General features: G+C 50.6%; 1 protein-coding gene across 2 annotated transcripts in view; it reads right to left on the reverse strand.

Annotated features, from left to right (window-relative positions):
- Positions 1-12,362, reverse strand: part of MX1 (MX dynamin like GTPase 1) — a 30,217-nt gene extending 17,855 nt beyond the window's left edge. The window contains exons 1-6 of one of the 2 annotated variants that reach the window (XM_044250898.1): positions 12,309-12,362; positions 8,592-8,672; positions 7,360-7,471; positions 3,959-3,994; positions 3,262-3,454; positions 2,067-2,204 (exon numbers count right to left, since the gene is read on the reverse strand). In XM_044250898.1, the coding sequence (XP_044106833.1) occupies positions 2,067-2,204; positions 3,262-3,454; positions 3,959-3,994; positions 7,360-7,449 (457 nt within the window). In that variant the 5' untranslated portion in view covers positions 7,450-7,471; positions 8,592-8,672; positions 12,309-12,362. Of the gene's footprint in view, positions 1-2,066; positions 2,205-3,261; positions 3,455-3,958; positions 3,995-7,359; positions 7,472-8,591; positions 8,673-12,308 lie in introns of those variants that run through there. The other variant, XM_044250899.1, reaches the window with a different exon arrangement.
- Between the last annotated feature and the right edge of the window lie 2,104 nt (positions 12,363-14,466).

A 14,466-nucleotide genomic window follows, 5' to 3' on the forward strand; every position in this document is an offset into this window, starting at 1 on the left:
CTGCTTCTCCCTCTGCCCGTCCCCCTGCTCATGCTCGCTCCCTCTCTCCCTCTCTCTCTGTTCAATAAATAAAATATTTTTTTAAAAAGATAAAACGTATTTCATCAAATTGTTAGCTAACACCCCTGGACTCCTTTCCACAAATCCAGAATGCCTTTGTGGCTCGTTTTATAGCAATCAGGAACTCGGGGACAGGAGAGACGGTGACAACGGCGGGTATGTCACCATTTAATACCCATGCCCCCAGTATCCACTGACCGGACACGCGGTCATGAGGTTAAGTCTGGCCTATGGGATAAGTGTGACAAAGTCACAGGAAACCTCCAGAAACTCCACTGGGAAGACAGGAGAAGCCCCGTGTTGGTGTCCCTGGAGTGCGACAGGGGCTTTCCGTGTAGATCAGGCAGCATCGGGACTGATGGCCACACACAGTGGAGAAACAACAAGGGAGTCTGGTTCCTGACACTGGAACCCCCCAAACCAGCTCTGGGCTGCCTGCCTCCAGACATCTACGCGCGAGAGAGACAAAACGGGCAGATCACTCAAACCCCCGTGTTAGCGACCCACTTGCCCAAATGGCCTCCAGATTCCCTGCCATCACTGTAGGCACCCTCTTCGACAGGGCGACCTTCTCCCATCCAGAGAGTGTCCCACGGGACCCCCTTTGGCTGACAGGACATCACAGAATGGGTCCCAGGAGAGATCAAGAATTGGAGCACGGAGGCTCCGTCTCCCTTGCCGCTGGGACCCCCCCCCGCCCCCCGCCACGTAAAAAGCCCAGCCTGGAGTCTGGAGGAGGATGGCCACCACCTGGAGAGAAGGCCTGGTCGTTCCAGCCCTGGGCTTGGGTAGGTGACCCACGCCGTCCGAGACCGCTGGCCCCCGTGAAGCCAGCTGAAGGGGAAGAACTGCCCAGCTGAGCCACGGAACCACGAGAAGCAAATAGCTCCAAGCCACGAGGTTTTGAGATCGGGTTGTTACTTGGGAAGGGCCAACTGGTATACACGGTGGCTTTCTGCCCCAACGATCACAGAGTAACATTCTATTAAACATCCTTCAGCTTCGGTCAAACAGTCTATCAATGCGACCTAGTGCCTCCACCTTCATAAAAACCAAACTCACTTTTTTCTGCTGCTGAGTATGAGGCCATGCAGCTATGTACCCACTTCCAATAACTGAACCTTAACGGTGGCAAATGAGGAAGAAAGTCAGGTCAACAAGGGGAAGGCCATTTATTCGCCTCGCTCAGTCCTGGCAGCAGCCAACAGGTCACTCTGGTCCCGACCGACTTCAAGAGCTATTTCTCCTTTCAGATGCTCTAAGACGGCTGAGTGATCATTGTGGTTTGCGTTCACTGAGACCCCCCATCCGTCAACCCGAGCTAGGATTATGCACCCACATGCATTTCACTCTTGGAAGAAAAGGTCCAGGAAAAGCTTCTAAAGAGGGTTCAGGTCGGGGCGCCTGGTTGGCTCCGTGGGTTAAGCCACTGCCTTCAGCTCAGGTCATGATCTCAGGGTCCTGGGATCAAGCCCCGCATCGGGCTCTCTGCCCAGCAGGGAATCTGCATCCCCCTCTCTCTCTGCCTGCCTCTCTGCCTGCTGTGATCTCTGTCTGTCAAATAAATAAATAAAATCTTAAAAAAAAAAAAAAGTGGGTTCAGGGATGGTCCAGAATGCCTTTTCACCAGGTGAACATGAAAGGGGCTCCCTGGGCCTACACCCAGATCCTTCCTCCATCCCACCTGCGGAGTAGGAAAGCCTTTGAGTAAGGGACAGATACTCCTTGTTTAAATTTTAAAATTCACATCACTCTCAGATCCTTACAAACAGAGCAACCTGAGGTCAGATTCTGTCCAAAGCGCTGGTCTTAATGGCGGTCAGAGAAGAGAAGCTACCAAGGAGCTGGGACCTGACGCAGATGTGGTTGGGGAGGGAGGGTTCCCAGGGGAGCAGGACGGACCCAGACAGGGAGAGGTAGGAGCAGTGACAGATGGACCCCCTCCCACTTCACACAGGTGACCAGACGTCCAAAGAGGCGATGATGCACAGACGTGAGGCCCTCACCTTTATTGATTTCTTCTTCCACCTCTGACGGGTCGGAAATCTCCTTCTCGAAGTCCTGGTAACTCACTTTGCCCCTCCACTCGTCCTGGTTCATGACCTTCTTCAGTTTCAGCACCAGAGGACATCTTGTAACAATCCCTGGAGACCATGTCCACATTAGTCCCGTCCTTTGCTTTTAGGGGTCTTAGAGGGAGGCCTTTGATGTTTCCATAATCATCCAGGCAGACCACTAAAACCTCCTGGTCTCATTCTCTGATACTTGGATGCTTTACATCTGGGTGGCCTTAGAAATATGCATCTGGACTACACAGCCCAGGTAATTTTTTGCTCACTAATGCTTGAGAGTCAATACTCTACGCTTCTCCCATCATCTCAGCATTTTGCCATCGGCTCCAGTGGCATGCCAGTGTTTCGGAAACCGCCAAACTCAGGCAAGTGTCCTCCGTTATCCCCCAGGATACACTGTCCACTACCATCAGGAATGCCTACTGCTCTCACCAGGCCCCCTTACCACCACCCTCCTGCTGTAAATTTCCAGATCCCACCCTCCTCTACATCTGACCTGTATTTCAAGGCCCATCTCAGGTCTGCCGCCTCCCCTGGAGCCCGCGTTATCCCTTGGCCTTGGCGCTCAAACAGCACCACTGACCAGAGCACCAGTCTTTACCTCCCACGAGGAGGGTCACTTCTTGAGAAGGAATTCAGGACAGACACCCACATGGTTCTGGGTGCCCAAATACATTTATGTAGACCTGCCACGAAGTGAAGTTTACATATATAAAAATGTGCCACATGAGAGTGTGTGGACTAAGTCATGTCCTACCTCCCATATTCATCCCTAACCCCAATACAACTGCATTTGGAGATGGGGCCTTTCTTTCGAAGGGTAATTACGGTTAAATGAGGTCTTAAGAGTGGAGCCTTAACCAATATGACTGGCATCCATCCAAAAAAGAAAAGAGATCCCAGACATTCAGACATGTGTGCACAGACTAAAGTCCATGTGAGGACACAATGATAAGATGGTCACCTGCGTGAGGAGAAAGGCTGTGGGAGAAACCAACCAGCCAACACCTAGATTTTGGACTTCCAGCCTCCAGAACTATAAGAAATAAATTTCCATTTTTTAGCCTCCCAATCTGTGGCATCTTGTTAGGGCAGCCTGGGCTCACTAATACACAGGACAGGTGCTTACCGCTGCCTCTGGGGAGAGCGACCCCCGACAGAGCCTCCAGCACGGAGCTCTTGCCCGAGCTCTGGTCCCCGATGACGGCGATGGCGGGCAGGGCCAGGTCCTGTTCCACGCCCAGGGCCCGCAGGGAGTCGATGAGGTCGATGCAGGGGCGCACCTTCTCCTCATAGTGGTTACACAGGCTGTTCTCGGGCTCCTAAAGGAAGCAGAATCAAAGAATTCCATCATGACCTGCAGATCATTTTCTATCAAAACAGACTTCAATCAGCCAAATACCATAGGTTCATGGAGCTCACAAAAGAGAACGGGAAAGAAGCAGAAAGAAATATTAAAAGAAATAATTGATAAAAATTTCCCAAACTTGAATGATTAACCCAAAGACCCAAGAAGCTCACTGAACCCCAAGCATAGGAAACATAAACTACAACAAGGCCCATTTTAATCAAATTGCTCGAAACTGATGATGGAGATAAAGTGATTCAAATAGCCAGAGAATATGTTAGGCACTGAAGAGCAAAGAGTAGATGTACATAGCAGATTTCTCATCAGAAATAATCAAACAAGAAGATAGTGGTAATAACATTTTTTAAATAGTGGGGGGAATAATCCATCAACCTAGAACTATACCTAGCTAAAATATCTTTTTAACAAATGAAGACAGAAAGTTTTTCAGACATAAAAAAGTGAATGAATTCCTCACCAGCAGATCAGCACCACAGGGAATATTAGAGTCCTTCTGCCAGAAGGAAAATGAGACTGAATGAAAATCTGAATCTCCACAAAGAAATCTATGTCAGAAATGGTTACTATATTTTTTTAGAATAACTTACATATATTTAAAAGACATATGACCAAATAGAAATAATAAGAACATATGTTTGGGGTTTGTGATAGAGTCAAATTAAAATTTATGATAAAAATAGCATTAAGGCAGGTTTTGGGTGGCTCAGTTGGTTGAACATCTGCCTTTGGCTCAGGTCATGATCCCAGAGTCCTGGGATCGAGTCCCATGTCAGGCTCCCTGCTTCAGCAGGGAGTCTGCTTCTCCCTCTGCCTGTGCCCCTCCCCCCATTGCTTGTGTATTCTCTCTGTCTCTCTCAAATAAATAAATAAAATCTTCTAAAAAAGAAAACAGCACGAAGGCTGGGAGGGGAGAAATGGAAGGATATGGTTTGGAAGCATACGGTTCTAAGGTTCTTGTTTAAACAAGAAATCACATACTCCCACCTCAAGGTAGACTTGATTAGTTAAAGATGTATGCCATAAACCCTAAAATAGGCATATTTAATGCACCAATAAATGAGATAAAAGAATCATAAAAAATAATCTGATTACTTTGAAAGAAGGTAGGAACAGAGGAAAGGGGAAATAAAATACAGATAGGTCAAGGAGAAAGCTAATAGAAAAACAATCTTCTCAAACTTAATTACAACCACAATAAATATAAATGGTCTAAGTATGCCTAGAACAGTCAAAGTGATTTTGAAAAAGAAGAATAAAGTTGGAAGGCTAACATTACCTAATTTCAATATTTATTTTAAAAGCTTCAGTAACCAAACAATGTGATATCGGTGTAAAAAAGAAGAAAGAAATCAACAGAACAGAAGATGTATTTCAGAAATAAACTGACATTATCTATGGCCGACTGATTTTTGACGAAAGTGCAAGGGCAATGCAGTGGAAAGACAAGACTTAAGACAAATGGTGCTTGGCCCACTGGGCATCCACGCACAAAGCAACTTTGTACCTACCCTCCACACTATATAAAAAACTATCCTCCAATGGATCATAGATTTAAATGCAAAACCCAAAACTACAGAACTTTTAGAAGAAAACAGGAGAAAAATCTCTGTGGCTGTTGATTAGGACCTGTTTTCTTAGCTATGACCCCCAAAGCACAATTCATAAAAGAACCATCAATAAATCAGACTTCATCAAAATCAAAAACATCCAATCTTTCAAGAAGACCATTAAGAGAATAAAAGTAAGCCATAATCTGGGAGAAAATGTTTGCAAAACAGATATTTGGCAAAGGACTTACGCCCAGAATATAAAAAAAGAACTCTCAAAACTTGACAAGAAAACAACCTGATTAAGAAGAAAATATGAGAATGGGCTTCATAATATACCTAAGTTTTAATAGTTCCATTATATCATGGTCAGAAGCTATTTATATTTCGTTCATCCAGAAGCCCCTCGCTGTTGAGAGCTAATAGATTTCCTTCCCCGGGCCCCCTTGATGCTAACCTGCTCTTAGTAGTTTTCCGTCCTCTCCCTCTCATTTCTGGATGTCTGTATGTCCCCACTTTTCCCCCTCGTATATTACCCTGACCTCAGTCTCTCTCCCTTAAAGCAACAGGCATAAGAAGAGCCTCCTGGCCACATCTGCAGCAAGCGCCTGCTGCAATTTTTCTCTGTAGCAAGCTTCCAAAAGGTCTGGAGCTTACCCCCCCCACCCCACCCCCCCGCCGCCAAGGGACAGCCCCGTGGTGGCCTGGCTATACCTTTGTACCCACCAGCCTCCCACTTAGCCTTCCTCCTGGGTTTTACTTTTCTTTTCCTTCCTTCCTTCCTTCCTTCCTTCCTTCCTTCCTTCCTTCCTTCCTTCCTAAGATTTTAATTATTTATATGACAGAGACAGACACAGCAAGAGAGGGAACCCAAGCAGGAGGAGAGGCAGAGGGAGAAGCAGGCTTCCCACTGAATGGGGAGCCCAATGCGGGGCTTGATCCCAGGGCTCTGGGATTGTGACCTGAGCCGAAGGCAGACATTCAACAACTGAGCCGCCCCTTGTTTCCTTTTCCTTAAATCACCCATTCACAAGAGTTTATACAACATGAATTATAGTGATATTGCATGAAACAACTTCCTGAATTAAGAAAACACATAATCCAAAAAAAAGAAAACACATAATCGCAGCACACGGGATAGTCCCTGTACCCTCCCCCATACCCTTCCTGGGGTTACCCCTCCCCCCACCAAAGGTCCCTCCATCCTGAGGCTCTGAGAACCACGTTCTTGTTCTTCTTGATGGTTTTACCACCTACTTGAAGCCATACACGGCTTCCTGCTGCCTGATTTGGAACTTCACGTAAATGGGACCACACCACACATTTCTTCTGTGCCTTGACTCTGTTTCGCCACTATGGTGTTTCAGGTCACAGTGCCTAGATTCCCACTCCTAAAGAGGATCCTGCCCCACGAGCATCCTACTACCTACAGATGCATCCACCATCCCCGCGCACTTGTATCGATTCTGGATTTCGCTCTCATAAACAACACCCCTATGAAGATGGCTCTCGGCGGATTCCCGCAGGAGTGTCTGAGTGGTTCTCAAACCTGACCACAGACAGGATCACCTGGAGGGCTGGTTGACGAAAGGCTGTGCCTTGAAACACAGCCGGTAGGCCCCACCCCTGGAGCTCTTAGTTCTTTAGATCTGGGGAAGGGGGATGCTTCTGGATGATATCTACACTACAAACACATTTGCATTTCAGACTTCCCAGGCCTTGCTGAGGATGCTGGTGTGGGGGCCACACGTTGAGAACCAAGGTCTCCAGCTAGAAACGGAATCGCTGGATTACAAGACACGCACATTCAAGGTGACCAAGAAAGGCCAAACTCCAGCCAAGCACGAGGGTGTGGGTGGGGTGAGTTCCTACTGCCCCACAGGCTGCTGGTTACAGTCCGGCAAGGGACGTGATACTGGGGACTTTCTTATCTTTCTATGTCCTTCTATGTGGCTTTTACTATTGTTTCAGATATTATTTAGCATTGATTATGAAGATGGGGTCAACCCGAAAGAAGGTAATGATCCATGACCTTGGGCGCAGAGCCCAGGCCAGTTCCTAAGGGAGCCCGTCAGCATTCAGCATCTCCCCTGGCTTCCCAGGCTGAAACTGCATCCCAGCAACCAGTGTCGGCCAAGGCAAAGTGTCAACACCACGCTGGGCTGCCACAGGGGCCCCGGCCGAACAGAGGAGGGATCACGCTGGCAAGCATGGTGGGAGAGACAAGGAGGCAGCATCTCGGGGGTCTACAAGGACAGCCCCCAGCACAGCTCCTGTCCACACGGACAGAGGTGCTCAGGCAGCAACTTACCATGTCTGGATTTTTCTCTGCCTTATCGGCAAGTCCATTCAGTATCAAACCAGGGTCTGGGTCAGTGATTTTTCCTGTAGAATTAACCATCTTCTTCCTCTATCAGTGCAACCTACAATCAAGCACATGAGGGTTAATACAATTCCGAAGCCAGCACCTTCAATCCTGAACCACACCACTGGACACACGGGGGGCTCCTCAGCTCTGCAGGGGCTGGGGAAAAATGACAAAGAGCCAAATGACGGATGGGAACACACCTGCCTCCCTGCTCAACTGTCTTTAGGAATGTGCTCCCAGACCCCTGAAGAGTCCTTCCAGCTAGGTATTTCCTGTTACAATTTTAGGTTGAACACTAAAATTTTTTTTTGCCACACATTTAAATAGTGGCAAAGAATGAAATGATGGAAGTGTTTTTAAGATTCGCATGTAGGGGCCCCTGGGTGGCTCAGTGGGTTAAGCATCTGCCTTTGGCTCGGGTCATGATTCCAGGGTCCAGGTGCCCTGCCGGGCAGGGAGCCTGCTTCTCCTTCCCTTTACAACACCCCCCCCCGCCGCCCAAATCCTGCAGTATGGGTGCACACATGTGCGCAGTCTCTCTCTCAAACAAATAAATAAAATCTTTTAAAAAAATAAAATGAACTAAAATTCACACGCAAAAGTAAAATTATTATAATACCACTCCCAATGGAGCTGCAAGATTCTGAAAATTGGAGAAATTTGATAGTTGAAAAATAAAATGCCTGAACGTGAACTTCTTTCAGTCTGTCCTCTTTGCTCCCGACTTCATGTTTCTATTCCACTTCCCCCATATGAGTGTATTTTAAGGTCCTTTACTTTATTCTGTTTTTTCCCAGTTTTATTGAGAAGTAATTGACACTGATCGCTGTGTAAGTTTCAGGCGTAAACATGACGGTTTGATTTAAGTATTTTGTGTATCTTGAACCTATTCTGATTACCACAATAGGTTCGGCTAACATCCACCTTATCATATAGATACGGTACAGATACAGTATCATTTTGTTTGGAAAGAAGTTAATCAACCACTTTAACATACTCGTCTGTATCCAAAAAACACATACATACATAATTTGGAATTCATTTTTTAAAATGTCTGGGACCACAAGTCTCTAAATATTACATTTTCTATACCTAATAACCTTGGATAAAAGTAAGTGAAAAATTTTCCATAAACTTGAAGTAAATGTTATGAAAAATAAAAAGCACCTGCTTACCTCCAATACACCTTCCTTTTAACTTGACGACGTATCGCTGACTAGTTGAGGCAGAAACGCAGAGTCGTTCTCCCACACCTCCTTGAAATCATGCAAATTTTACAAATTAGACCACAAATGGGTGAATAAATGTGAGTGCTCATCAAGGGAAGGTCCCCTGGCAGAGAACGGTGTGCAGGGGACGCGCATTGAAGCAAGGCCATAGTTTTTGGAATCCTTTTGGTAAATCTTAAATATTTTAGTTCTAAGATAGATGCATAAGGCTGAGAGCCTTACTGTAAATTTACTGCCCGAATCAATGATTTTTTTTAAAAAAAGATTTTATTTATTTGACAGATATAGAGACAAGAGCACTAGTAGGCAGAGAGGCAGGCAGAGGGAGAGGAAGAAGCTGGCTCTCCATTAAGCAGGGAGTCAATCCCAGGACCCTGCTGGGATCATGACCTGAGCGGAAGGTAGCCGCTTAACTGACTGAGCCACCCAGGCGCCCCTGATTCGTGACTTTTTTTCCGATGCTCTCTGTGCTTTTCTTCATGAGACCCTCGTCCAAGAGCTCTGCAGTCTTCCTTTAATTTGGGGGGTAGTTGAGGGGCGCCTGGAAGGTGCACTCAGTTGCGTGACCAGCTCTTGGCTTCTGCTTGGGTCGTGGTCTCGGGGGGTGGGGATCGAGTCCGAGTTGGGCTCCGCAGCCAGGGCGTGGGGTCTGTTTGAGATTCTCTCTGCCCCTCCTGCTCATGCTCTTGCTCTCAAATTAACAAACAAACATTAAATAAATATTGGGGCAGTTAGTTGAGAGAACCAGGGAGAGAGGGAATGTGTTCCTTTTATCATAAGCAGGAGAAAGGTTTTTTTGGAAAGCAGTCTATTACAAAGAGTACTTATGGAATAGAGCAATCTGGAAATTTATTTTCTTACCCCCTTCCTCCCCCACCATGCCTTTGGAAATGCTTTGCATGCTCAGGAGGTCCCGGATTGGGGCCCCAGGCTGAAGACCGCAGCTGCCTCAGTTGGCCCTCATGCACCCAGAGAGGTGGCATCGGTGGTCCCCAGGGCTTGCCCTGCCACGGCCATGGGTTCAAATTTGGTGAATAGAGGATTTTGCAAATATATGCCCCCCCTCTGTGTCATATGATGACAACTCCTTGAACTCAAAGTCTTATCTGCACCTCTTAGATGTTTGCACCCTTTCGGAGGTCATCTCTGAAGATCAGTTTGGATCTCAGGAGCAGGGCGATCTCAGGAATTAAAGCCCGTTCCTCACTACCCACCACACTCAGTATCCCACTACCGCTGTCAGACCGAACTGAATGCGTTCACCCACTTTGGCCTCGATGGAGTCAAGCTCTCAGCCCCAAACCGCTCATAAAATGTCTTGTGTTTACAGACAAGACTTCGGGGCGTTCTGAGGTAGACACGCCACCCCCACACCTCTGTCCACACTCATCTTCCTCGCCCCCTAGCAGCCAGGACCCCTCTTCTCTCACTGCCAGGGTTTGGGGCAGGAAGTGGAGGAACGAGCTAGGGCAGGTCTGTCAACAATCCATGTCCGCTCTTCACAGAGGCGGCTGTCTGCTGACCTGGCACTTTGGGTTCCAGAAGGTAGAAGTTTGCCAGCGGCTTCCAGACCTGGACACCGTTCCCCAGCAACGTCACTGGGGAAACTCTGTGGCAGGGAGTAGGGGTGGCCTCCAGGGGTGCCCAGTGTGTCACTCCCCTTGTGGGAAAGCCTCTTATTAGGGTCCGATCTCTAATAGGAACCACCTACCAGGGGTGCCTGGGTGGCTCAGTGGGTTAAAGCCTCTGCCTGCAGTTCAGGTCATGATCCAGGGTCCTGGGATCAAGACCTGCATTGGGGTCTCTCCTCAGCAGGAAGCCTGCCTCCTCCCCCCTCCAACGCCTGCCTCTCTGCCTACTTGTGATCTCTGTCTGTCAAATCAATAAACAAAACCTTAAAAAAAAAAAAAAAAAGAACCACCTACCAATGCATCCTGCTGAATGCCTGATCCAAAGTCCGAAACTTGCCCAACAAAATTAAGTCCAGTTTTAAAAATAATCCTGGCAGAACTTAAATTTACTTTTTCTCTTGAGAGCGTTCTGCCTTCCAAAAACCCACAGACATTTACTTTTTTGTGTGTGTGTGTGATGGAAGGGGAGAATATCTAGTACATTAGACCTGATGTTCTCTACCTAACCATGCTGAGCTCAGTGCCGGGAGGTGGGGGGAGGGAAGCCAGGAAGAAAATGGCGAGGGGGGTTGCTGTGCAGATGACAGGGGTGGCTGGCCATCCTGGCCAGCAGCTCTGCTCCAAAGTGGAAAGCTGACACAGTTAGACATTTTAGGAGCCATTTGGGAGTGACAGCTGGGGGCTAGCATCACTTGACCCTGCTTCTGACAAAAATCCGACTTAAAATTTGACCAGGTAGATCCAGGAATCCCACATGCACAGCTCAGAGGTTGTCTCTGGTGGGGAGTGCCCGTCTCAGAGCCTGGTTCCCTCTGCCAGGCCCCAAGACTGTCTTACTTTCCTCCATCCTGGAAAATTAGCAGGTCCCCACCCCCTCAGGCCGACCCCACTGCACAAGCCACAGCAAAGGGAGACCCTGGGCAGCCTTCCACCCCCTGGGTTGGGGGTACGCTGGGCAGGGCACCTCGCCAGAAGCCTCGGTCCTCCCACCTGCCCCTCGGTCCCCCTGGGCAGCTCGGCTGCTCAGAACGCTCTCTAGCGCGGACCCTCCACTCTAGCCTCCCCGTGGCCCGCAGGTTAGCGCAGACCCTCATCTACGCAACCCCACTGTTGTCTTGCCTGGTTTGCACTCCTTAGCAACGTAAAAAATAACAAAATTAACACCTCACTTAAGTAGTGGGAGGCCAGAAAGGGTCTGTACCATTCATTCCTCCTCAGTCATCCCCAGGACTGTCAATTACACACCCCAACAGAAGAGAATCATCAATTCCGGCCCCACCGGAAAGGATGCTCACTGCGTCTCCTACAAGAGATCGGGCCATTCCTGCAACCCGGCCAACAGGAGCCTGCCACCACCCTGAAACCCTTGCATTTCTCCAGGGTACCTGGGGTCCAACAGCCCTTCCCAACCCCCTTCCAGAAAACAACGCTCCTGTCCTTTTGTTGGTGGGACGTGTCTGCCCTTTGGCCAGAGCCTGTGTGTCCCGGATTGCAGATCTCGGCCATTCCCCCAATAAACCCAGTGTTGCTGGCAAAATAAACGCGTATTTTGAGGGTTAATAGCAGGAAATATAAAAGAATCCAAGCGGTGGTCCTCCTTTGAGGTGGGCTTGCAGGCCCCGCAGCGGTGGATGTGAAACTTTCTTAGTGCGCACCCCTTGACTAGCTCCCTGGGAGACCCCCTTGGCCGCCATCCCCTCCGCCTGCCCACCTCCCCCAGCAGAAAAGACCCCAGGTTTGGGCGGGTGGCAGTGGGGCGGAGGGGAAGGGGCGTTTCTGATGAGTCATCAGGAGGCTTAGCAACCTGTTTGCTGGCGAGAGGGAGAATCAGGCTCGAGCCCAGCGCGCGCCTCCATCACTGCCATCATCAACACCATCAGCGTGACCAGCTTCTGCAATCCACCCCCCCGCTGCCCCCTAGGGCGCTGGTCTCCGCAGCCATCCCCCCTTCACGCACACCCCCACCCCCTCCCCCAGCTCGCTGGAAGGTGCCGGGACCCAGAGGTGCTCCACGCAGGAGAGCGACACTCACCGGTCCCCGCGCAGCCGCGAGTGCCCCCGGCAGCCCCTCCGCTTTTATGCAGCGCCAGGCGCCGCCCCTCACTGCCCGCCCGCCCCCGCCGCCGCCGCCGCCGCGGCCGCAGAGAAACGAAACTCCCCTGGAAGCGAGGGAGGCGGGCCGGCGCGGCGCAGAAACGAAACCGAACGGCCCACCCCGCACGGCCTCCCCTCCATCGCCCGGTGCCTGTCCATCAGGGTCCCCCTGCGGCCTCTGCGTGGCGCCCCGGTTGCGCTCCAGCCCATCCCCGGGCCGCGCCCTCGCATCCCTGGGAACTGGAGGGAAATGCAGATTCTGGGGCCACGACCTGTGGAATCAGAAACTCAGGTGCGGGGCCTCGGAAGCCAGTTTGAGAACGGCTGCCTTATGAGCCTTGAGCCATCCAGAGCCGAAGGCACCGTGAACCTGGGCAGTCCCTCAATGTCTGGGCTTCGAGCAGGTGCACTGATCAATGGGGGTCTTGATTCCTGCCAGCGGTTCCTCTGGATCATTCGGGCACCTGCAGGGATTCGCAAGCATCCTACGTCAGTGACCCACACCTGCCCCCCCCCAACACTGCTCTCCCAGCCAACTTCCCCTCCCCATGCAGAAAGCTCTTATCCTTACAAATAAAAAAATAATAATAATAAATTATTTCACCACCACAGGATGGATTTATTTGGGAACAGCAGAAAAATTGTAAATCGGGACAAGCAAGCTACAGCAAAACCACAGGCAAGTGCAACAGACGAGGGGAACACTATGTTGTGGAGAAGATGGAGGGAGCTGGTTGGGGCGGTTCTGAACAGAAGTCTGCTGGAGAAAGGCAAGCACTGGGCCGATGGCAGCTTCTGGCTGGCTGAGTTGCAGGGGTGGCCGGTGGCTGGTGGGGGATGCAGTGCCCCCTTCCCTGTGGGGCCCTGACGGATGGTTCTCACCTGCTGCAGAGTCTCCCACCGGGTCTGTGATTCACGACCATTCCTGTCACCGACTCCCAGTGGCACGGCTCCCCTATCAGCCTCCCCACCCAGCATCCGGAATCCACTTCCGTGAGCTTCTCTTTATTTTCACTAGACCCGCGTCTACCTCCCGGCCCACCTCCAGTCGTCTCTTGAGTCGGGCGCATCTGATTTCTCCAGGATGGAGATGGATGGAAGGTGGAGGTTGAGGGCAAGCAGGCCCAAGGGTGGCCCTCTGTGGGTGGGGAGTACCATTCCCCTTTGGAAGGGGCAGGCCCCTGTCTCCATGCTCCTTAGCTCAGCTCAGAGTTGCAGACAGCAAACTCCCCAAAGACTGTGTTAGGAAGGGTCACTCCTGGTCCACTCACAAGCCCAGAACCCGCCTCAGCTCCAGGTCAGGGAAAGTGTCGGTGGGAGGGAAGGGGGCCGCACAATATAGCTGAAGTCCCCTTGCTCTGCAGGGCCCTGTGTTGGGGTCCTGGGGGGAGAACACAGGCTCTTCCCATCATCAGTGCACGGACACGGGACTGTGTAAGCAGGCCCGGGAAGAGACAAGACGTGCCTCTGACGAATGACAGTACTTCTTCAAACACACGACTCTTTCCCCAGCCACACTTTGAGGAATGAACGAAATCAGACAGGACTTGGGGCATATGTGACAACAAGGTGGAACGAGTTAATAATGCCAGGGTGAGGACTGGGGTTGGTGGGTGATCTGTCTGGTGTGCAGACTGAAGGTGCAGCTGGCCCGGGGCTCTGGGTTGTACTGCCCTCTTCCTGTTGTTTCCTGGGTCCGTTCAAAGGCAGCTGGACAAAACGCAGCATCCCCAGGAAACGAAGGAGCACACAATCCCAGGGGCGCCACTCCCTGCGGCCAGCGCCGTCACAGCTACCAGGCCCTGTCAGGTCTCGCTGGACCTTGTCCAGCCCTCTCTTCACCTGCCGGGCCTGGCCCTGACCCGCCAAGGACGGCCAAGTTGGGGTTCGTGGAGAGCCACGCACGCCCCCAGGCGCGACTCCCTATCTCCACACCAGTAGTGAGTTTTCTCAGCGCCCCAGGGAAGCGGCGGGGCCGTCTTCCACGCGGCAAGGGGCCCCACAGCAGGGTGGGAGCAGGTAAGATATTCCAAAGGTGTGCCAGGCCTGTCCACGCCCAGCCTCACCTGGCTTAGCCGCCCCCACCCCCAAGGTAA

Source organism: Neovison vison, chromosome 6 (genome assembly GCF_020171115.1).
Source record: "Neovison vison isolate M4711 chromosome 6, ASM_NN_V1, whole genome shotgun sequence".
Taxonomy (NCBI): domain Eukaryota; kingdom Metazoa; phylum Chordata; class Mammalia; order Carnivora; family Mustelidae; genus Neogale; species Neogale vison.